This window comes from Rhinichthys klamathensis, unplaced genomic scaffold (genome assembly GCF_029890125.1).
Source record: "Rhinichthys klamathensis goyatoka isolate OS25496 unplaced genomic scaffold, OSU_Roscu_1.1 h1tg000123l_1, whole genome shotgun sequence".
Lineage (NCBI taxonomy): Eukaryota > Metazoa > Chordata > Actinopteri > Cypriniformes > Leuciscidae > Rhinichthys > Rhinichthys klamathensis.
Window position 1 is genome coordinate 9,072,112 of NW_026606660.1, and position 24,521 is coordinate 9,096,632.

The 24,521-nt window shown below is 36.8% G+C and overlaps 1 protein-coding gene across 2 annotated transcripts in view; it reads left to right on the forward strand.

Annotated features, from left to right (window-relative positions):
* The first annotated feature begins 1,670 nt into the window (after positions 1–1,670).
* The window catches only part of mapkbp1 (mitogen-activated protein kinase binding protein 1), a 54,717-nt gene continuing 31,866 nt past the window's right edge, over positions 1,671–24,521 (forward strand). For both annotated transcript variants that reach the window (XM_056256126.1, XM_056256127.1), the window contains exons 1-4: positions 1,671–2,115; positions 6,387–6,478; positions 22,346–22,408; positions 23,417–23,474. In XM_056256126.1, coding sequence (XP_056112101.1) covers positions 2,002–2,115; positions 6,387–6,478; positions 22,346–22,408; positions 23,417–23,474 — 327 coding nt within the window. In that variant the 5' untranslated portion in view covers positions 1,671–2,001. The remainder of the gene's footprint in view (positions 2,116–6,386; positions 6,479–22,345; positions 22,409–23,416; positions 23,475–24,521) is intronic.

Consider the following 24,521-nt stretch of genomic DNA (forward strand, 5'->3'; position numbering starts at 1 on the left):
CATTGCCTGTATAATTTTCTTCACTTTGGATCACTGCAAAAATGCTTGTTGGGTTGTATGGGTGGTGAACCTGCTCTCTGAAGTCTCTCAAATACTGTACTGTCTCAATGCATGTCTTGATCCTTTAATTTTCCATATGCAGCGTGGACATGGTGAACTTTCTCCTATGGTTGTGTTGGGAAACTGGGCTAGAAAGTTCTTACAGGTAAGTAAGAAACAAGATTTGGGAAGGCCTTCAGATGAACCTACCAGTGTGATCCAACTTCATGGTTCCAAAAACAGAACGGAAATAATGCAGAATAATAAAAAAATTATAAAATTATATTTTAAAGACCACCCAGAAATATCTAGTTGCACAATTGTGAGTTGATGTATTTAATGTCTTTAATATAACTATAAATGTAAGATGTTTTCTTGCTGATGTAGTTTGTTATAAATAAAAGATGTATGACTTTGTGGCAAAGCAAGGAAATAATCTATTTTGTATCTGTGTATGTCTGACTCCGTTTCAAATGAGTTATTAATCTAAATTGAAACTGTTCTAAAGTCGGCCATACAGTATGTGCTAGTCAGGTTGAGTTCACAGTTTAATAAAACACAAATTACCTAAAGTAAACCCAAAGGTAGGCTACTTCTTAGCATCACTAGATGGCAGACTTGATGTGGAAAAAAATAGGTATAGGCTACACAATAATTCATTCCAAATTCTTCATGTTAACACTAAATTACATTGAAGTTAACATTTGAGATTCAGTTGAGACTTTTTTTTTACAACAAATGTTTAGGTAATGAAGCGATAAATTATTTTTAAACGGTTGCTTTTGTCATGCAATTACTGCTATTTTCAGTCTGAATGCCACACCAGGCTGAATTCGTTCTTCGTCAAAAATCTCTATTTTCCGGCAATAAATACCCTTCCTTGTTCGCCATGCAGGGAGGTTTATGACATCTCTGTGTTGTCTTTCCTTCAGAGTACTTGGAAAATGTATATTACGAAGTTCCATGTCCATTGAAAGCTACATGGGATCACAGAATGGCATTCGGTCTAGACTGGAGAATTGCAATCATGCAGTGCCGTCTTTACATTGGAACCATTGCTGTAAAATGCAAATCTGCCCGGTATTGCCAGCAGGTAGTAGGATACTGGTAAATTTGGTCTTGGACCAGCTACCCATGTTCTAAAACGCAGTTATAATTTTAAACTGGATTTCCCATCTGGCGCAATGCCACAGTTCTCTGTTCTACTATTTGTCCTATTATTTGCAAACATCAAAATAAACACTTTGCCTTAAGTAAACTAATTGTCTACACCATAGGGAAACACTGCAGTGTCACACAACCGCCCGTATAAGCAGTATAATCCACCTAGTAGTAATGTGTGCATGCGTAATAATGTATACTATGGCTAAGGCTCATCTTAATATTAATTAGGTCAAGCACGCGTTAATTCGTAACCTTCCCGGGGTTTCAACTATGGGTTTCAAGGCACGTCATCTCATTAATATTAAGAGGTCAAGCATTTCCCCATAGCAAAGTCGTTAATTGGCCAGTTGCCTAGCGTCCGCTTCCCGACGTCAGCGTTTCAGCCAATCATAAAAGTGACAGAACAAACTCGCATTCTATAATTAATATTCATGAGCCTGGCCTTTACAGTAGTAGGATTTGTAAATACACACACTGTACCGGTGAAGGTATCACGGCTGGAGGTGATTCGCGGAGCTTTCAGACCGTCAAACTGCTGACTCTCGACACGAAACATGGTCCATTTTAACAAATGGACGTTAGAGAGGAGCGCGTCTCTCACCGGCAGGACAACCACACTGGATTTATCGCGATGACGGTTCCGGTGGATTGGTTTAGTATTCTGAAATAAAAGGCTATGATCAGACCATGGCTTACTTTAAACGCGTATCTTTTAATTGATCATCAGCTGTGACAGTAGAGCGAAGGGCTTCCGCTTGTTTGTTGGGAAACGTTGATTCAAGAGCACACCAAATCAAGATGACAGTGGAAAATACAACTATCAAAAGTCGCCTTAAAAATCTGCTCCGGTCGCCTTCCATCAAATTGAGAAGAAGTAAAGCTGGGATCAACAAAGAGAATCTCAGTAATAAGGTACAGTGCGTTTACTGTATGACACGGAGCATGTGTGGAATCTGTATCTGCAGTTGCCTGTAAATGTATCATATCATGTATCGCTGTGATTTTCTGCAGTTTAATGCAAGGCGTCAGTGAATTGACACTAATATGTCAGATTTTTTCCAGGGTTTGTTATGTAAACTTTACAAAGGCATATTGTGGCTCTGTCAGTACAATGCAACAGTAAGAAGGCTGTAAAATGCACTGACCTATATTTGCCACATGTCACAAATCATTTCAATCCCTGTTAAACTCATGCTGGGAAATATAATGCACAATAATATAATAAATTGCATTGCACTGAATTAATTTTCAAGCATTGGTAATAAATTGCACAAATATGCATTGGGATTTACAGTAACCTTAATCACTCCTCGGTTTTAAACAGTCAGTATAATATAATATTGGGTGCTTTTTCAGTTTAGAGATTCATTTTTAGGACACATTTTTAAAAATAATTATATTATAATAATTTAAAGCAATGGTACAATGCATGTTGTGTAAATATAATGCACAAATATGCGCTAGGATAGGATGCCAGGAGATATGGATTTATGGATTTAGATACTTCTAGGTTTACCAACTCAAACTCTAAACATGTCTGTGTTTCAAACTAAACGCTTTGTATGCACGGCATCTCTAACATACAAGTGTGCAATGTATAAGATATATTTATTAGGCTATTCTTTTAGCATTCATCCTTATTCTGCTGTAAATCTGTGAACTGTTCTTTTGCTCTTGTTATTGTAACTGTAACTATTATTGAATCGCAGCAATCATCATCCCTGACTGTTGCATTCCATTCAGATGGCCTGTTTACTGCTGCAGACCCTTGGGTGACTGACTGTACTTCCCTTTCATACACAGGAGTCCCTGTGACTGTGTGATTGTTGAGACCGTTTGCAACTGAGATGAATGCCTTAAATTACTCTGAGACTTAAGCTGCATATGATTTGTTGCTCATAAATTAAACACTGTTGTTCGCACTACCACATGTTTAGTAACCAAATCCATATCTATATGGAATGTTCCACTAGTCTGTATTTTGGTGTTGTCTGAGGTTATTGCTCAACTTTAGAGTTATGCCCATAACTAACATATTAAACTTCACTGTTTGTGCTACAGAATTGAACGATACCTCAGACTGTGTGGTTTGTGGAGGAGATTTTACCTCCTCTATTACCTCTCTATGTGATCAGATGTATGCTTTTCTTTCGGCCAGTGGCGAATTTTGTGACAAAATTACATACTCTTACAATGGAGGCACCCAAGGCTATTGTAGGACCAGAATATAATAAGCAATTTAAAAAATATATGTTACTGAATGTTTGCAAAGCACTGCAATATTATAAAGACTAGTTTAATATTGCATTGATCAGAGAAGACATCTTCTGCAAATAATGGGCCCCAACTACATCCATTTCATGCATTAAGCATGCAATTCATCATAAAAAAAAAACATAATTAGAGTGGTACTATCAGAGTTTGTGGTGATCACTGTATGCTACCATTTAAGTGTTATGCAAAAGACTCAGTCAAGGTGCCTTTGTTCTGTATAAAAGAGCAGATCTCTCTCTCTCTCTCTCTCTCTCTCTCTCTCTCTCTCTCTCTCTCTCTCTCTCTCTCTCTCTCCTCTCTCTCTCTCCCTCTCCCTCTCCCTCCTCTCTCTCTCTCTCTCTCTCTCTCTCTCTCTCTCTCTCTCTCTCTCTCTCTTCTCTCTCTCTCTCTCTCTCTCTCTCTCTCTCTCTCTCTCTCTCTCTCTCTCTCTCTCTCTCTCTCTCTCTCTCTCTCTCTCTCTGCCTAAAGCAGTTGAGGAATCTCTGGTGTCAGAGGAATTTTTGGAGGCAAACAAAGAGATCTGAGCATTTTGTAAGACCATATATCAGTTCAGCTTTTAGACTGGGTTCTGTTTTCGAAGGTTTACACGCTGCATCGAAATCAAAACCATTCCTCCAGGTGCTGTGCAGTTCATTGACTTCTGACTCAAGGTCTTTGCCTTTCTCTGAGGATTCGACATATAGCGATTGCAAAAAAGTTTCTGGTAAAAGTGCATGATACAGCCGTTGGTCCAGAAATATCCCATGAGAGATGCTGAATGAGAAATGGCTTAAAAACCGCATGCATTTGAAAACTAGTTATTTTTCTGTTGTTCCAGCACTCTAAGGCACTAATATACAGTGGATATATGGAGGTCTGTCAAAGCATCTTTGGAAAGATGATAAATCAAAGCAACAACCTCAATTACAGTGCTTTTTATATCGGCATGTTCAGCACAAATTGTGGTAGTACATTGGGGCTACATTCAGCTTACAGTAGGATAATAAATGTACATACGTAGCATCTTCAACCTTGCCTTATAGACTTCTTGAAACCTGCATTTTTGAAGGATAAAACTGCAATAAATGGAAAGACAATGGTCTAAGATGGCAGAATTAGAGGAGACTACTTCATAAACCAGGTGTTGTTCCTCTCATTTCTCCATTGACCTGTACTTAAAGTGGCATGTGATTGATGTGAGAGTGTTCTCTGCTGGGATGTGACCATGCTTGCTTTGAAGAGGTGGTCTGGCAGAGGTTTTAATGCACAGAATAAAGGTTTCAGATGTTGAACAGACAGGTGCAGATGTTCAGTAAGCGAATTTGTATGTGGTGTATTGTATTGCACTTAAAATGTTGAAAACTAAACACCTAGTGCATGTGCATACCTTAATTTTTGTTAGAATGACACTATTATGTGTTCATCTTATACAGATGTTATGCAATCTTGAATCATAAAACAACTAATTGCAGGCCGTTTCACCAAATTTTGGCATTTTAAGCATGTTATTACTCGTGCGTATGCATAGCGCTTATGCAGTTGTAATGGACGCTGTAATGGAAATGCTATTGAAACGATACATGGCCTGTTTACTGTTTGTAGATTCGTGAATTTTATATTTGAATTTGTTCATTTGCCTCAATCAATGTTTCACCTTGAGTTTATGTAGTTCATATATAAAGGGATAGTTCGCCCAAAAATGTAAATTCTGTCATTATTTTTACTCACCACCAAGTTGTTCCAAACCTGTATGAATTTCTTTCTTCTGTTGAACACAAAAGAAGATATTGTGAAGAATGTGTTTAGCAGAAAAAAACATTCACACAGGTTTGGGACAATTTGAGGCTGAGGAAATGATGACCCAAGAATTTTCATTTTTGGGTGAACTGTCCCTTTAACAAAGTCTCATGGAAAATTTCTAGCTCATAATATTTTTTTAAGATGACAACACCACTTTGGGGCATTGCTTAGTAGACTCATTCTGCGTGCATTTAAAGTCTCTAAGGTTCTTTCTGCCCGCATTTAAAGTCTCTTAGGTCTCTAACAAAGTCGTGCAACAATTTTAATAAGTGGTCTTCAAGTAAATGTGTTGTTGCTGTAATTTTCCAACTCATCTTGGCTAAATAGATATGATGTCTATACTATAATCACATAATTTATTTGCAGTCATTCATTGACTCTGAATGTTGTTGTAATATAATTATGGAAAAGTTATGTAATTTAACTGACATTTTGCTTAAACTGTATTTGTGATTTGTCCTTTGTTTAGATGTTTAATTTTTATTTAGCCTAGGCTATATTTCATCATTCAAATAATGATATCATTTTATTCAACACAATCTAATGGCGATTCGTAACTATTTTATATTTTGGCGAATTGATGGCTAATTTGTTTGAATTTGTACTTTGTCATTTATGTGTTTAGTGGTGGGGTTAGGGGAACTTCATGCTCAATTTTTTAATAATAATACATTTTCGTATATGTTGTTTAGACAATTTTCTGTTAGTGTATTTTAGCCTGATTTCCAGAATCATGTACTTGTATTTTTTTATTTGATAATGTGAATGTTGTTTTTTATGTTTTCTTCTCTTTTGTGTGTGTATTAATATAAGATTGTTTTTAGGGTGACTTTTTAACATTCTGTCGAGGGTCTGATGAAAAATAGCGTTTGTTTAATTCTGGCACATTTACATCTCTGTTTTTTAATGTGCACTGCCCCGCAAACAAATAAATTAAAGTAAAGTACAACTCGCAGAATTCATATGAAATCGCCACCTCGTAAAATAGTTATGTTTTCCCGTGAGATTGGGTTATTATTATTGAGTTATTAGTTCACGTTGTGTGACATTTAAAGACTCTTGTAACTTTACAGATCTTGTAATGCACATCATAACTTTAGTTATTTCTCATTTTCCATGTAATTCCACAGGTGACGTTGGAGAAAGTTCTGGGAATCACTTCCGCTGGGAGTCGTGCTTTGGCATGTGATCCACACTCAGGACTGGTTGCCTACCCAGCCGGGTGAGTAACTCAGTTTTATACGATAGACATTTTTTAGCAGTTTTATGTGACGCACACTTAAATAACAAGGCTATATGAATGTTGTCAATGGAATGATGATCTATGACGGTGAGTCAGATCTCACCTTGGAGGTAGTCACATAAAGTTGGTTCGATTTGTAGCACATTGCTAAAGACAGAGTCGTGTGAATATCTTCGTTCAAGAAGACCTATGGAGGATTTTCCTATTGGCCACCAAGAGACTACAGAGAGGAAAAGGAGAGAGATAACAGTCTGATAACAAATGAGTGTTCTCCGAGGGAAATTAGGTGTGGTACAAACAGGAAGTTCTGGATCTGAAAGAGGATTTTTGAGTGTGTGCTTCAGACAGGGCCTATAACATACTGAGGGCTACAAACATTTCAGCTCTCAAAACATCCTGTAGGTGTTCGGTTCTCTCTCCAAATCATGAATGCAGCTTGATTTTAGGATATGTTTGCCATCCAAATGGATTGGAATAGAGCAATGGCCAAAAATAATTTCTTTGGCATGTTTTATTTATTTATCTTGTGCACTTGGCCTTGTGATTTACATTCTTCCACTCTGCATTATTCCAAGTGTTCCACTCACATTTTTTTGTACCATAGCAATACAACAGTATTGTTTAAAAATACCTTGGAGCGTCATGTTATGCCATGGTGTATGGATAAGGCTTATCATACAGTTATCTTGTGATATCATCACTTTACAGTTCTAGAGTATCTTTTGTAAAGTCATCAAAGGCAGAACACATTATCAAGACAATCTGATGAAACCGATATTAAAAATATAATTTATAGATTATTATTTATTTCACTTTTCATAGATTAAATGGAATGGATTACAGTTCCAAATCAGCAAAATAAGTGAGTGTTGTAAAATGCAGTTCGCTGTTGCTAAACTGTGGGACGTGTTTGATATTAAACAGTGATATTTGATATTAAAAGCCCATGAAGCCGCAAAAGAGATACTGTTTCCCAGTTGGCTTTTTGTGTGCGCACTCCGAGTCGGAGCCAAACGCGGATAAGCAAATGGGCTTCGGATTCGCGCTTAAACGCGTACACAGAAAAAATGTCAAAATGCCTTTTTGGAGAGTATTCGTGTAAACACGATGGGTTATGTCTTAAGTAAACATACACAGTTGAGAAAGAAATACGTGTGTAACATTATATTGGATCCATGCATAGATTTTAAAGTGACAGCAGCATAATATTCCTGTCATTAATGTTAATCAAACAACAAATGACAATGGAAAATCATTTACTGATTTTGACTGAATAACTTCGCTTTAATAAGGATTAATCAATATTTGATGTACAGTAAGACTATGCAGTGTTAATTTCACATTTGATTATTAAGTTTTTGTTGTTGAAGGCTATTACTTATATGATTACCACTGCTAGTACAGCCTCCTGAAAAACTTAAAGGAGCAGTCTGTAAAAATGACAGCTAGTGGTCGAAATGGGCACTGCAGTCCAAATTCAAAATATCGGAGATCGCTGCTTCCCCCGCCCCCTCCTCCTCAGACTCGACGCTCATGTGGGTCGCCAGTTTAAGGACTAGAGCCCTGCACGGGCCTCAAATCTAGGCCCTAGCCCGGCCCTGCCCCGAGACGCTCAGGCCCTAGCCCGGCCCGTGTCCGACAGCTCATCAGAATGATCAGCCCGAGTCCGACCCGAGCCCGTAAAAAAAAAAAAATATATATATATATAAACAGCCTGACCTATGTTGCAGTCAGTAAACCAGATATATTTTGTTTTCAATGGCAAAGTATTTACCGGTAGGTTTATTTTCATTTCTTTATAAAGTTAATTAAGAAAAAACAAAAAACAAAATTTATGACGACCAAGCAGCCGACAGCGAGTTAAACATGTTTGATCCATTGATTGATTTATAGCCTCTCAAATCAACACTTTACTTGGCTACAATAAAATCCATAGATATAAAACAACTTAAGCATATCACACAGACAGTTAACGTTAGTTTAAACGTTTATTGTCATTTTTGAAAAGCTGAGGCAAACTGCTCTGCTGCTCAGTCGCAACAGCGCTCGCAAACTAAATGAATTTATAATATAGGCTACAATACAGAGAATGCAATCTAAACAAATCAAATAAATTACATTAAAAACAAACATGCAGGTTATCTTACCTCAAAAATCAAGTCTTCACTACAGAACATGGCCATTTCCAATAGTTTCCAACAGACTCATGAAAATAAAGTCCAATCAAACAAAAAACAACCTCCTCCTAACATGGCTAAGAACAGTCTCAGAGCATCGTGAAGAAAAAGCACAGCATCCACAGTGGAAGGTTTTAATCCAGTCGTACTTTTTCCAGCTGCGCTGAAGTCACGCTCGCTACCATAGCGGGACACTAGAACGAGCCGGTCGCGCGAATCTCAGATCGCGCCGCCGGGAAACCTGTGTGTGTGTGTGTGTGTGCGTGAGCGTGAGCATGAGCATGAGACTGTCATGTGTCAGTCTTATGTCAGTGTGATAGGTTATAAAACGTCTTTCTATGTTTGCTTTTCAATCGTCATCTTCTCATGTTTTATTTTAACTAATGTCTAAAATAGGCTATAAAAAAGATAAGCCTAAAACAGGCCCGAGGCCCGGCCCGCGTGTGAACTATGACGTGAAAATTGGCCCGAAGCCCGGCCCTAGGAGCATAAATAAGTCGGGGCCCGTCGGGCTCGGGCTGAAATGCAGGCCTCTATTAAGGACACGCTACAGGAACGAGTGCAATTTGTTGCCGAGGAGACTTACTCCTCGTCAGTTGATGAGTTGATTTATACGCGTTTTAATATACTTTCGTTCATTGAGATTTTTAGATGATACCGAGGCTTTTTAGGTTGTGTGGAATCTGTAATCTCTGACCCAGTTTGTTTGCTGGCTGCAATACGCTGTGTTTCCTTCTAACTGGCATCCCGGGGTGTCGAAATTCTATTGGGTGAACTGGCAGTGGGCGAGATCACACAGACCAAAACAAAAACCGACTGACAACACGGAACGTGTAAAACAATAAGTAAAATAACTGGCTATAGAAGTGTTTTACAGAGAAACGAGTGTGTGAACTTTTCCTAAATATCTGCAAACATATTGTGGTATTTTTATGCTTTAGAGGAGTGAAAAAGTTACATACAGCACCTTTAAAACACTGTTTATTTAATTTGTACTTATGTTCTGGTTTATTTATTTGTCAGTTTAGTTTGTAATTAGTTTATTTGTTCTTTTATATTGCTGACTGTTTATTTGTCTTAAGTATTTATTTTGAGGAATTGTTTTTTTTACTAAAGTTAACCTAACATTAGTTTTTGCTAAAGTATCGATAATTGTGAAATTTCACTGATATTTAAAATTACTCGTATCTTGAAATAAGACTTTGATCGTATCGCCCACCAATAATCGTGATTATGATTTTTGCCATAATCGAAAAGCCCTAGTTCTAAAGCGTTACTCTACCACGCTTTAGTCAGTGGTACTCCACCAATGCTGCCTATGTATAGTATAAAGAAGAAAAACCTTCCTCTCTTCCATCACATGGTGCTTGTAATCTGATTAACTCGTTAAACTCTAGTGCTCTGAACTAAATTATTAAAGGGAGACTCCACCCAAAAATTTAAATTCTGTCATAATTTACTCACCCTCAAGTTGTTGCAAACCTGTATGAGTTTCTTTCTTCTGCTGAACACAAAGGAAGATATTTTGTAAGACGATTGGAACTTTGGCACCATTGACTTCCATAGTATATATTTTTTCTACTATGGAAGTCAATGGTGCCAAACAACTGTTTGGTTCCAATCGTTCTTCAAAATATCTTCCTTTGTGTTCAGCAGAAGAAAGAAACTCATACAGGTTTGCAATAACTTGAGGGTGAGAAAATGGTGACAGGATTTTCATTTTTGGTTGGAGTATCCCTTTAACTCTCACTTGCAATAACTTGTCACTCTTCTAATGTGGAGGAAAAGTTTGGAAATTAAGTAATCAATATTCTGTTTGTGCGTAACTACATACACTACAGTTCAAAAGTTTGGGGTCAGTAAGATTTTATATTATGAAAGAATGTAACATCAAAAGTGATAAAAAGTGATTTTTATTCATCAAAGACTCCTGGAAAACACACATCACGGTTTCCACAAAAATTAGCTGTACAACTGTTTTCAACATTGATGATAACAATAAGACATTTTTTCCAGAGCACCAAATCAGCATATTAGTTGTGGAATATAAAATTAATTCTTACAGATCCCAAACTTTTGAACAGTAGTATATATTTATAATACCAATATTTGTGAATGTGTGTGGCAATAGTGATTGATTCACTTAGTAGCTAGAACACAACAATCAATTGTTTTCTTCATAGATCGTTGTGAAATGTTTAAATCACTTCATAGTGATGTAGTAAATCACTTCTTTAGTCTGCCCAGGCACAGGAACATGTATTAAGAAAGGTAATAATGTTCATTTTGGTTTCATATTTTGCCTCTCAAGCTTTGTTTGGTGGCCAACCCTTAAATTTTCCATCTCCTTGTTGGAAAACAAGGCTGTCAGGGATAGAAGTGCAATCCATTCAGCATGATGTATTGTTTTATCCATGGGTGTTGATCGCTCTGCTGATGAAACATTAAAAAAATGCATTTTTTTATGAAAAATTAGACATGACTGGCTAGAACCTTAAGACAGTATGACATATTTAACAAACTGTACTACTATCTGCAATGCCAATCCATTGACTGCAGTATAGGAAACTAGGAGCGCTCTTCTTATTTTTAAGGCTCACACAGCTCCCATAACAAACTCCACCCTATGCTAGGTCAGCAGTTTGATTTGAGCCAAGCGAGCATTTGGTGCAGATGTCTTGGCTTGCTATAGGTTGGGAAATTAGCGCAGGCTTATGCAGCTGTCACAGATAAACAGACCCCACATGTATATTAGATACCAAGCTGGTTCTCTAAGAGGGGCATGAAATGCTTTTTTATTGGATGAAGATTGTGCTGTTGCTGTAAACAAATGTGATGTTATCCGAGGTTGAGTTTTATGGTGCTGTAGTTCAATCGAGTGCATGTGCACATAAGTAGCTCCTGGAAATAAAAAGTAACCAAGTCTGCTCTGCTTTGTTATTCCTCAGGGGTGGGTTGTTCTGATTTAACCATGACCTCGAATGTCATCTGCCTATAAGAAGGTCAAAGTGCGTTTAATAAAGCATCTGAGATTAAATAAAATACTGGATTATTAATATTAGAGTGACTCGATGGTGAAATTTGAATGTATTTTCAGGTCTGAAAGAGCAGTTAACTCCATCTGGACTCTACCATATTAATTAAAGATGAAGGTTTCTTCAGGGAGCTGTCCTGTTTTCATGAATTTTACCTAAATGAGCACATTTGTCCAAGGACTAGTTTGTTAAGGATATTTTGGTTCCATCTGAATGATCTCAGTATGATCTCGGGATATTCACACTGCTGGTAATGTGCTGATTTTTTTGTTTTTTATTTATCTAATGTTGGAAACTTACTGGCCAGTGTGATATAAGATTTGGGTTACTTGTGCAGAACCATATTTGGTGCCAATTAGTTTGGTTATTTATTAATGCCATAATTGCCATCAGGAGTGATTTTTTTATTTTTTTTTATTTTTTTTTATTATATTATTATATAATATTATGAATATTTGTTTCACTCTTGTTGGGAATAGACCACTCGTCAGTGATTTGTTTTGCTATGAATGTTTGGTTTCCATGTTTTATGGGGACTTTCTAATGATAGACATAATGATTTTTTCATACTGTACAAACTGTATTCTATCCCCTAAACCTATCCATCACAGAAAACTTTCTGCATTTGTACATTTTCACCAAAAAAAAAATCACTTGTATGACGAATAAGCCGTTTTCCTCATGGGAAAACGAGAACAAGGATTTTGGATATTGCCAGCTTTGTGGGGACTTTTTGTTCCCATACCTGGACTACACACACATGTCTGGTTCGCTATCTTTGTGGGGACTCTCCATAGACATAATGGTTTTTATACTGTTCAAACTGTATATTATGTCCCCTTCTGCTAACCCAACCCCTAAACCTACCCATCACAGAAAACTTTCTGCATTTTTGTATTTTCACAAAAACTCATTATGATTTAAATATAACCTTGTTTCCTCATGGGGACCTCAATTTAGGTCCCCACGGTGACACGAGTCCCCATGAGTAAGTTATTCAGGTTGAAGTCCCCATCGGGATAGAAAAACAAACACACACACACACACACACTGGTACACAAACACACACACACACACACACACACACACACATTGAGAGAATCATTCCATGAGCCTATTTAAACAAACTGTCATGATTCTTACAATGTTTTTACTCTTTGTCTTGAAGCGAAATGCTATAAAACTCCATATTAGGTATTGTTGAACAGTAATGTCAGTGTTATTCTGAGGGGTGAGTAGTGTATGTGTGCTTCAGGATGGACTCTTCCACAAAAACAAGAAAACCAGGAAAAACCAGAAGCTGACAATGCAAGCTAACTGACACGTCTTTTTCATTTCTCAACATTTTTCTTGGAGATCCAGAGGAAGTTATGCTTGCACCTGTTGTGTTTTACCACGAGTTGTAGTCTCTCAGTATAGCTTTAAATACTGTGTAATCACAAGTGAGATTAGAATCTTGTTTATGTATGGATCACACGTTCTGAAGTAAACTGATCAATTTATTGCGAATCTTACAAGGTCATTTATAATAATAGTGCACCCTGGGCCAATTTATCCATTTCTACAGGCAGGAACTTCAGCGAACTGTATTTGAGTGTTCGAATGATGAATGAGTTCTGGTGTAATGCGGCGGTCACTGTAGAATAGATATGAGCGTAATGAATAAACGGCCTTCTGTGTTAATCATAGTTGCATGAAAATGTGTGTCACAGTCTCTCGCCCTTGTGCTCTGCGGTAAAGTGGGTCAGTAGAGTTGAACGGACCAATGCGATGAGGGAAAAAGAGGATGACGGATGCAAGGAAGGAAGGAAGGGCTGACATGGGCTGAGTGAGAAAATAAAGGAACGTTGTAGGAGAAGAGGTTAGTTTAGCAGCGTTGCTGTGGTGTGTGTGGTCGTCCTCTCTGCTGCATTGCAGTAATCAGCGCTCGTGAGGCTCTCCGGCTCCACACACACTCTCTAATGACATCTCGCACTCTGAGAGGAGAGCCGCAATCTAAAGACACCCCCGGGAATACAAAACAAGTAGAAGCCACTCGCGCTGGAGATCATGTTAGGATAGATTAAAAGTATCATTTTTACTCTGAGTCTGCTGTCATGTACTTGAAAAAGCCTTTGTGGACAATAATTGAAAATCAAACACGCTGCTGGCTACTTGTAAAAGTGTGAGTGAATGAGAACTGAATTCAATCGAACTGAATTTTGATGTCACATTTTCTTTGCATACTGCTGTAAGTCATTAGAGATCATATATTTGCATACAAATACAAGCATCACATGCAAAACACACAAAGTCAATGCATTCTCTCTCTAGCCATCAGTTTAAGTCCCTTGAAGGTCACTGCGGGAAGGGAATGCTTTTTGAAGGGCCACACTATACAAAAGTAAGCAGTTGAATGATCCCTTTAATAATGGTCTTTTCCACAAGGTTGTTAGTGATCATGGTCACTTTAATGAAGAAATGTTGCCATCTGTGACCCTAGAACCAACACTTATCTTCATGAGTTGTGAATTAAACTGGACATAAAAAAGCTATATCTGATGTAAAAGGCTACCACAGCAAACATAAAGGAACATTTCAATATATGTTGAAATTCATACTTTTATTCAGCTGGGATGTGTTAAATTGATAAAAATTGATAGAAATATTTTCTAACAATATACATCTTTACTATTTTGAATAAATTTTTTTTTTTTTTACTTTTTATTCATCAGTGAATCCTGAAAAAAAGTATCACAGGCTCCAAAAAAGATATTAAGCAGGACAACTGTTTCCAACATTGATAATAACTGAGTATAATATTATAATTAGAATGATTTCTGAAGGATCATGTGACACTAAAGACTGGAGTAATGATGCTGAGAATTTAGCTTTGCATCACAATAAATTATATTTTAAAGTGTATTAAAATAGAAAACCATTATTTTAATAATATTTCACAATATTACTGGGATTTTTGTTTCTGTTTTTTTTTATTATTATTTTTTACATTTGAAACACCAAAATATAATAGTAATGTTTGTTTTCAAACTTTTAACCGGTACTGTGTACAGTGCTGGTCAGAATTATTTGCCCCCTTGGTAAATATGATCAGAGATGGCTGTAAAAAATAAATCTGCATTGTTTATCCTTTTGATATTTCATTTAAAAAAAAAAAAAACACAAATCTAACCTTTTATTGAAGTAAAAGAATTGAAAGTGGGGGGAAAATGCTTTCCCCCAAAACACATTGGGAACAATTATTTGCCCCCTTTTATTAAATACTTTTTGCAACCTCCTTTTTCCAAGATAAAAAGTTCCGAGTCTTCTCCTATAATGCCTGATGAGTTTTGGAGAAAAACATTTATTTCATAATGTGATTTTCTCCCCACTTTCAATTCTTTTACTTCAATGAAAGGTTAGATTTTTGCTAATTTTTAAAATAAAATGTCAAAAGGATTAACAATGAAGATTTATTTTTATCATATTTACCAAGGGGGCAAATAATTCTGACCAGCACTCTATACACACACACACACACACACACACACACACACACACACACACACACACACACACACACACACATATATACATATATATATATATATATATATATATATATATATATATATATATATATAGCAACACGCATTGCAATATTATGGATAATTTTATTTTATATATATATATAAAATTATCCTTAATATTGCAATTCCATTGGGGACAATAGTGGCGCAGGACAGATAATAGGAAGGTTGCCTGAGCACAGCGCAGTACCAGGTCGTCCCTTCAGTGCATAATCCTCTGCCATCTGAAAACGTGCTGACTGCTGGGCACAGACGCACAGGATTAGGGCGTCCTGGTCACCATCTGTCTGGAGCTGAGGAGCGAACAGGCCTGGATCAATGGGGACGACCTGCTAATAGCCAGACTTACGGCTGGGCTCGGGCTTGGAAAGCAATACTCCTGGAAGTCTTTGATTATGATGGGGAGTGATGTTGCGTGAGAGCCTCACCACCTGTCTCAGTTTTATCCCAATCACCAGATGGAGCTACAACTGTCCTTATTTACTGGCCTCAACATTTGATCTGCCTCGTCTTGAACTCTCGTCTCACACACACAATAAACTGTCTACATACAGAACAGTTGTGAAACCTGAGAGACCATAACACAAGCTGTTTAGGATCTGGTTATCTTTAGCCTCTGCCATACAACAGCTTTGACTTTGTTTGAAGATTTTTTTTCTATAATGAGTGGACAATCTCTTGTTTTTTTTTTTTAAATCAGACTTGATGCTGTTCATAGTAATGCTGACTCAAATATTTAATCAGCACAAGAGAACCTGTTGAACCTGTCTTTTAACGGATAGTTAGTAAATAGTAATGCTTCCTCTTCTTTATGATTAGGAGTTCATTAAACATTCTTAACCTTAAGCATTAAACTTCATGTACTGTAACTTGTCTCATATTATGTTTTTTTATTTTTATTCTATTACTTTTCTGAATGATTAGACAATTTTTGTCTGGTGGACAACAAAATGGGTGGAAATGATTTCCTTCATATAGAGACAAAGGGCCAGTTTTATTAAGTATTATTTTCTTATATTCTAAGGTAAGAATAATTTGTTATCCAAAAATCTTAAGATTTTTTTTTCTCAAGATTGTTTCAAAGACACAATTAGGAATCTAAATTCCTGGAAAACAAGGTTCTTAAAAATCACCGTAAATAACCTTTTAAACTAGGATAATTTTCAACTTGTCTTAAATCCCCAGAGATAAAAGATGTTTAATGAATGTATTGAGTTGCTTCAAATATGAAGGATTACAGCATAAAACTACATAGAATAAAAATGAATATTACTAGTGATGTGCATGAGTTCGACAAGAGCACCATACAATCATATAACACTAGAGTATTTAATTTTCTACTTAAGCAAAAAAATACGATACATGTTCTTTAGAAAATATATGATAACTTCTTAAGAATGTTTTAAGAATTTCACTTAGGAACATCCTTCTTAGAAACCATCTTAAGATGTGAATCTGGCCCCAGAATATCATAGAAAATGGAACTTGGACCAAAGTAAGCAACACCCTAGCAAGCACCCAAAACACTCTAGCAACAGCCTAGCAACACACTAATAAACACACAGAACATCTTGAAAACCGTATAGCAACACCCTAGCAACCACCCAAAATACCCAAGCATTGTGTTTGTGAGCTTTGTCCAAAGCACCACTTATGTCTTCAAAAACATGTAAAAGTCTATAAGTTGTTGCTCTATTGCAGTTTTAAAGTACTTGACAGCAAGCTTTGAGTTTGAATATTGTCTAATTATTTTGGATATCCATTTGTAGTTTGCTTTTTAGATTAACAAGCTGCTACCAAAATGTAATGTTACGTATGATATGGAGAACTTCATTAAAGAGGGTTTTGGTGGCCTAACATCGGTAGTCATTTGTTCGATCCGTGCGCTTTACACTCGACTTGGCTGATTTGATTCCCTGCTAGGTGAGATAATGAGCTGGATCAGCCTTTTTTCCGGCTGCATGGAGGACACGATGGCACATGTGGGCCCTTCCAAGTGTCCCAATACATGCACACGTAAGAGACACAAGGATTGCTTGCTTGCTTGCATGTTTCTTACAGGATCTTATTATGGTTCATTTAAACTTTGTCAAGTGTGTATGATTAAAATGTAAAAATATACAATGACATTTACATTGTGTGTAAAACTTCAGATTTTCATAGAAATTTCAGTTAAGCTAAACTGCGCAGTGATGATCTACTGTTAATAATGTGGTGAGACAGTGAACATGTGTGCATTGAATCTTTAGTCACACTTGAGTAGATAGCTGAGAGTTTGTGCATTCTGTCCTCATTTCACCGGAGAGAAATGGCATTATTATCCTGGTTCAACACTACTATGATTTCCCCAAAGCAGGCTTTTGGAAGGAGACGAGTCTGTGTTAAAATGTGTGCCAGTGGGATCTTGCATCTCTCATTATAATAAAAATATTGACACACACATTTTTTTGTTGTTGTTGTTGATTCTGGTGGTGAAATTTTATCTAGATACTCATCGAGTAAAATGTGAGTCCTTTCAAAGATCTAGATTGATTGTGATTGTTTTCTGATTAAAGTACACAGAACCAGTTTTGGCTGACTGAGTGAACAAATGGATTGGTGTTTTAATAGTTAACGAAAACTAATTGTTTTCTGGTATTTTATAGTTGAAATAAAGTTGAAATAAAATAAAATATAAATATTAGGTGAAAATCCTAAACAAAAAAGACGTATTACAATAATTACAACTAAAACTGAAATGGAAAATAAATAGCTAAAAACGAAATAAAAAATATTTTCAATAAAATTATAAAAATGACAAAAGTACATCAAATTACTTGAACTAAAATTAAAAATAAAATAGAATTAAAAAAAATACTACAATAGTATGTAAATAATACTAAATACACTGAGATTTAATAAAAGCTTTCGTTTATACTAGCTCAAACAATGATGTTTATCCTATATCATCTCATAACATAAGCACTGAATTATTTTTAGAGTTTCCCTTCTGATATCTGTAAAAACAGGCTGTGCTTTTGTGGTTTATTTCTGAAAACAGAATCATGTCTCAAGACTTTAGACAATTCAATGCCTTGGTGGTGTGTTAGCGGATTAAAGTCGATGTTCTCTTGTTAAGGTTCATTTGCTGGCTCGACTTATTGTAACCTAATTACTTTCAAGGAAAAACTTCTTGCCCTATTGAAAAAAAAAAAAAAAGTCTTTTGGAAGAAGTTGTGTTGTTAGCTTATTTATGTGACATTTAAGGAAGCTCAATATAAAATTGACCTCTGTAAATCAAAATAATTTATCAGCACGCAAGCAAACTAATGGTTCAGAATGTACATCCGTCCAAAGACTGTATAAACAAAACTGAAACAAAGCAGAATATACTGTTCAAAGATATCCCAATTACACTTTGCAAAACGATTACATTTTTTAAAATTGAATTAGCTAGAATGATGTTACAATTTTTTTGTACAATCTTTTTTCAACAACAATTTTTACAGTAGTTACAAATAAGTTAATGTTAATTCATAAATATTGTTCATTGGGTAACACTTTACATTGAGGTTTCGTTTGTTAACATTGGTTAACTACATTAACTCTCAATAAACAATACTTTTACAGCATTTATTAATCTTAGTCAACATTTACATCTTTGAATCAAATGTTTTGTCTGTTAACATTTAGTTAATTAACTGAATATATGAATATTTTGTTAAAGATCCAGTGTCGCAACAAACCTCAGCTTCTGTAGTTCTTCCTCTGAAGTGCACTTTGAAACAACTTGGTACTTTGTAAGCGCAGTTATGTTTCCCTGGCCTGCAGTTTGATAAAACCTGTGCAGAAACAGCCAATCGACTGTTTTAAAAAACTTTTGCCAATATTGAGGTCAATGAAATGTTCGAGTGAATGGTGGGTGGACTGGACACGTGTATATACAAGGTCAGGAATATTTGCTGACTGTGCGCTGATTCATATCAGCTTATCTTTGTAATGGGATGAGCCGCAGACGCTCTTACAACAGGCTTGCACAGTCATTGATCCGAGCCCAGTCAATCCCATCAGCAGTGTGGCTTATATATAGTGTAGGAGATCCATTAATGGTATTACTTGCCAACAGTGAAGGTCCGTTTGCCTGTCTCTGGCATCAGTGGTTTATGGAGACATGAGTAATGTGCTATTGAAGCATGAGCTCATCTGTTATGTCCCTCTCTTCTTAGACGTGCTCGTAAAGCACGGAGCGGGACGACAGGGAGGCTTTGACTTGACGGATTCCAAACGCGGCTCTTCTTGTGGTCGGGGGAGACTGAGTGCTTGTGTGGCTTTGTCTCGCTCCTCTCTGCTACTGACATCAGAAAAAAGACTTTAGCTGTGTGTGTGTGTTTAAAATTGACCTATAGAGCTGGACCTCAGCCAGTGGAAGAGACCTTTACTCTGAAGATGAAGTTTTACCGCAGCAGACGTTTGATTATCTGTGTTAAACCTGGTCCGCTTTGCTCATTAGTTTATTCGGAGAATCCGAAGAAACATGTGAAACTGTCAGCTGCATTTGTGTGTGTGAGGTTTAGCATAGAATATATCTGAAATTGATGATGCCAACAAAGTTAATCAATATAATATAATGAAATTCAAGTGGGTAAGAACTCTGTTATATGACTTTTACAAAACAAAGCAGAATATAGGTGTGATTGAGGATATCTCCTGTACTATATACCTGATATACTTTCTACTGAGTATCTCAAATAAAACACTATAATATCTGTTTTGTTCAATGTCATGAGCCTTAAAAATGTGTGTGTATTCAAAGAACCTTGCATTTTTTCTAAAGTTATTTGCAATTTTTTGCTTGCTTGTTTGTTTGTTTATTTGTTTATTTATTTCCCCTCAATTATGTACAAATTATAAAATATGTAGATTTAATAAATGTATATATAATTGATTTATTTGTTTATGCTATATATACACTCACCGGCCACTTTATTAGGTACCCCATGCTAGTAACGGGTTGGACTCCCTTTTGCCTTCAGAACTGCCTCAATTCTTCGTGGCATAGATTCAACAAGGTGCTGGAAGCATTCCTCAGGGAGTTTGGTCCATATTGACATGATGGCATCACACAGTTGCCGCAGATTTGTCGGCTGCACATCCATGATGCGAATCTCCCGTTCCACCACATCCCAAAGATGCTCTATTGGGTTGAGATCTGGTGACTGTGGAGGCCATTTTAGTACAGTGAACTCATTGTCATGTTCAAGAAACCAATTTGAAATGATTAGAGCTTTGTGACATGGTGGAAGTAGCCATCAGAGGATGGGTACATGGTGGCCATAAAGGGATGGACATGGTCAGAAACAATGCTCAGGTAGGCCGTGGCATTTAAACGATGCCCAATTGGCACTAAGGGGCCTAAAGTGTGCCAGGAAAACATCCCCCACACCATTACACCACCACCACCAGCCTGCACAGTGGTAACAAGGCATGATGGTTCCATGTTCTCATTCTGTTTACGCCAAATTCTGACTCTAACATCTGAATGTCTCAACAGAAATCGAGACTCATCAGACCAGGCAACATTTTTCCAGTCTTCAACTGTTCAATTTTGGTGAGCTCTTGCAAATTGTAGCCTCTTTTTCCTATTTGTAGTGGAGATGAGTGGTACCCGGTGGAGTCTTCTGCTGTTGTAGCCCATCCGCCTCAAGGTTGTGCGTGTTGTGGCTTCACAAATGCTTTGCTGCATACCTCGGTTGTAACGAGTGGTTATTTCAGTCACTGTTGCCCTTCTATCAGCTCGAACCAGTCTGGCCATTCTCCTCTGACCTCTGGCATCAACAAGGCATTTCCGCCCACAGAACTGCCGCTCACTGGATGTTTTTTCTTTTTCGGACCATTCTCTGTAAACCCTAGAGATGGTTGTGCGTGAAAATCCCAGTAGATTAGCAGTTTCTGAAATACTCAGACCAGCCCTTCTGGCACCAACAATCATGCCACGTTCAAAGTCACTCAAATCACCTTTCTTCCCCATACTGATGCTCGGTTTGAACTGCAGGAGATTGTCTTGACCATGTCTACATGCCTAAATGCACTGAGTTGCCGCCATGTGATTGGCTGCTTAGAAATTAAGTGTTAACGAGCAGTTGGACAGGTGTACCTAATAAAGTGGCCGGTGAGTGTAAATTATATTCAATTATATAAATTATATCAAATGTAATATTTTATATTCAATTATAATGTTATAATTATAATGTTAATATTATATATTATAATTTATTATTAATTTTTACTTTTTATTGCAATTAATGTGTCTGAAGGAGGTTGACTCATGTCATTTACGAGGTTGAGGAAATGTATGGCAGGGTGATTTTGTTTTTCTGAAAACTGGTTTAAGCACTTATTGTCTCTGTATCAGCGTTTTACCTGTAGTATAGGGTCTTCAGTGTTTTATTTAGTTATTTATTCATTTTTTTGTGGGAAGATTTGTGTATTTGCAGTTTTTACTTATCCTTTGTCTGAATGTAGGCTACTACAGATCTGCAAATGGCTAGCATAGACTTTATAAAAGTGTTTCTATTCCCCAGGATTCTGCAGTGGTCATTGACGTATGTCCTCTGTGTTCTGTTTGTCTCAATGCCTTCCTTTTCTGTCTGCAATAATACAGCAGGTCATTTCCCCCGCCTGACATTGTCTCAGACAGTCTTTATAGGACCAACTCTACTGTACTTCCATTTAAAAGTTTTCAAAAAGGCTTGTTTGTTTTTCATTCTCAAAACCATACAACACGAAACCCAAAAAAGCACACAAAGCAAGCACACTAAATACAGTACTAAGTACCATAGTACACTTACATATCAGATGGTAATACCATGGTACATTAGGTAGAAGAAAACACTACTCCATGATTTATGTAGTGACATTTTGGGCTTGTGACTTAGTGGTCAAAGATATGCTAACACAAAGGCTGTCACTGAGAAAGACTCTGGAGTGAATGTCAGTCACCATAGTAAAATGTTCAATGTTTTGTTGTTTTGGATTGGAAAGTGTAATTGAATGACTATTTGACCCTTTCTTTTTGTCGTTTTATAGGTGTGTGGTAGTGCTACTGAACCCTAAGAAAAACAAACAACATCATATCCTCAATAGCTCCAGGTGAGACTTTCATACTTTTCTAACCAAGCACAACATGGATAAATGTCACCTTCTGTGGCTCATTAGCTCCACTAGTGTGCTAGTGCATTCGTTCCAGCGATGTCTATGTAAGCACTTTTATATTTTAAGGGCCGGTTCACACAGAACAGCAAAATGCAGGTCTAGAGATGGCTTTTTTAAAAGTTGAACTTCTTTTAACTAAAGCGTTGCATTTTTAGAACGCTGTGTCATGTGCGAGACGCTTCAAAAGACAGAAGCGCAATGGTTAAAGACGTCCATCTAGCACAGGTTTACATTGAAAAACAAAAACAATGGAAAAGTAGCGCAGTGGAATGGAAAAACGCGTTCTGTTGGAAGTCTGCGTGAAATGGAAGTTTCAATAGTCTTTTGTTGGCCTATTTTGACGTATATCCAAGTGAAACGGCTTCTCTGACAAGAAAAAAATTTGGGAAGGACTTGATTTTGTCCATGGGGAATTGATTGGATGGTTGTGGTTTGTTATTGCTATGATGTCATGTGAGTGACAGGTTGCCCCGCCCTCGTGCCAGTAAACTGAATATGAGATTTTGAGAGTATTTGTATTTAAAAATATATATAATTATGTGCATTGATAAATAATTTGTAATAAATACTGCAATATTCCATAAAAAAATACAATTGTCCATTTTGATTTCATGGTGACTTTATAAAAAAAAAAAAAGGAAAAAAGTCGGCATACCACTGCTCCAAAAATGTGAAATATTTAATGATGGACTCACAAACAGATAGCCTTTTTAAATAATGAACAGAACCCCATCTGCCATTGGTTGACCAAATAACTAGTCCTGTCCCAAACTCTTTGCTCATGGTTGAGCAAATGTTGTAGTGCCAGGCTGGTCGAGTTGCTCAGACATAATAATTATTGTGATAAGCAATATGTGAACAGACAGAGAGGAAGTCTCTGAACTAGCAGGATACATGTCCTTCAACATTGTCTTAAATACTTCCTTCCACTCTCTCATTTCACAGGAAGACCATCACTACACTCTCCTTCTCTCCTGATGGCAAATATGTGGTCACAGGCGAGGTGAGTATTCAATATCTTTGCTTTGTGGTTGCCTCACATGATCTAGGAGGAAGTCAGGAGCTCTGGAGCAGTATCTCATGCTGATGTAGCCGGGCTGTATGAAAATAAAGTTCTGTTATCTTGCACCTTCAGGCCTGCGACGTGTACAGTGTGCTGCAATCGCTGTGAGCAGTGACTAACTATCAGTGTCATTTGTCTGTTGCCAAGTCTAGTACAGACAAATGTGATGACTATTGCTTTCCTTCCGCAATTCTGCAGCTCTACTAACGTTTGGATTAGGAGGGATTTATTGCTTTGACTGCCATATATAAATCATACAAAAGCATGCAAGACATGTCCAGCTTGAAATAAAACACAGGCACAAAGTATTACAACCTTCAGAATAAAACTGATTGAAAAGTTCAGTATAACATAAACATAACAGAAAACAGTATTTAGAAAAATTACTTATTTGGTTTAAAGACAACATGAAATGTAATTGAATATTTTTTTTGATTTTGATTTTTATTTGATTGGATCATTTGGTCAACTGGATTGATATTATTGATTATTATTCTTATTTTCCCCTTTATGTGCACTGCAGGCTTGGGTGTGTCATCTGAGTAGAAAATGGTGGTTGAAAAAGTTATTACATTGTAATCGAGTGCTACAGGGTTTCTGTGATCCTGGAAATATCAGGGCATTTCAAAAGTGTGTTTTTTTTTTTGTTTTTTTTTCAGGCTTTTGAAAAATTCATGGAAAAGTCATGAACATTTCTTTAGTCAATGTACATTTTTGTTAGCCTGACGTCGTCATACTCGGATTCTAGTCAGAATGTGAGTCTGATACTGCTCCATTGGGCTGTGATTATGGGGCGTGTTTCAACCGAACCAGGAAAGAAACCGAACATCCCATCCTCAAATGTTGTGGGCGGGGCTAAATTCGGCTGGCATCCAGGCTACATTTTTGTAGTTCTGCTTAGTTGTAAAAAAATGTCAAATTCATGTAGTGGGTGCAATCTCAAAATAAAATTGTTATATTATGGATCCACTACTTTAGCCACTATGA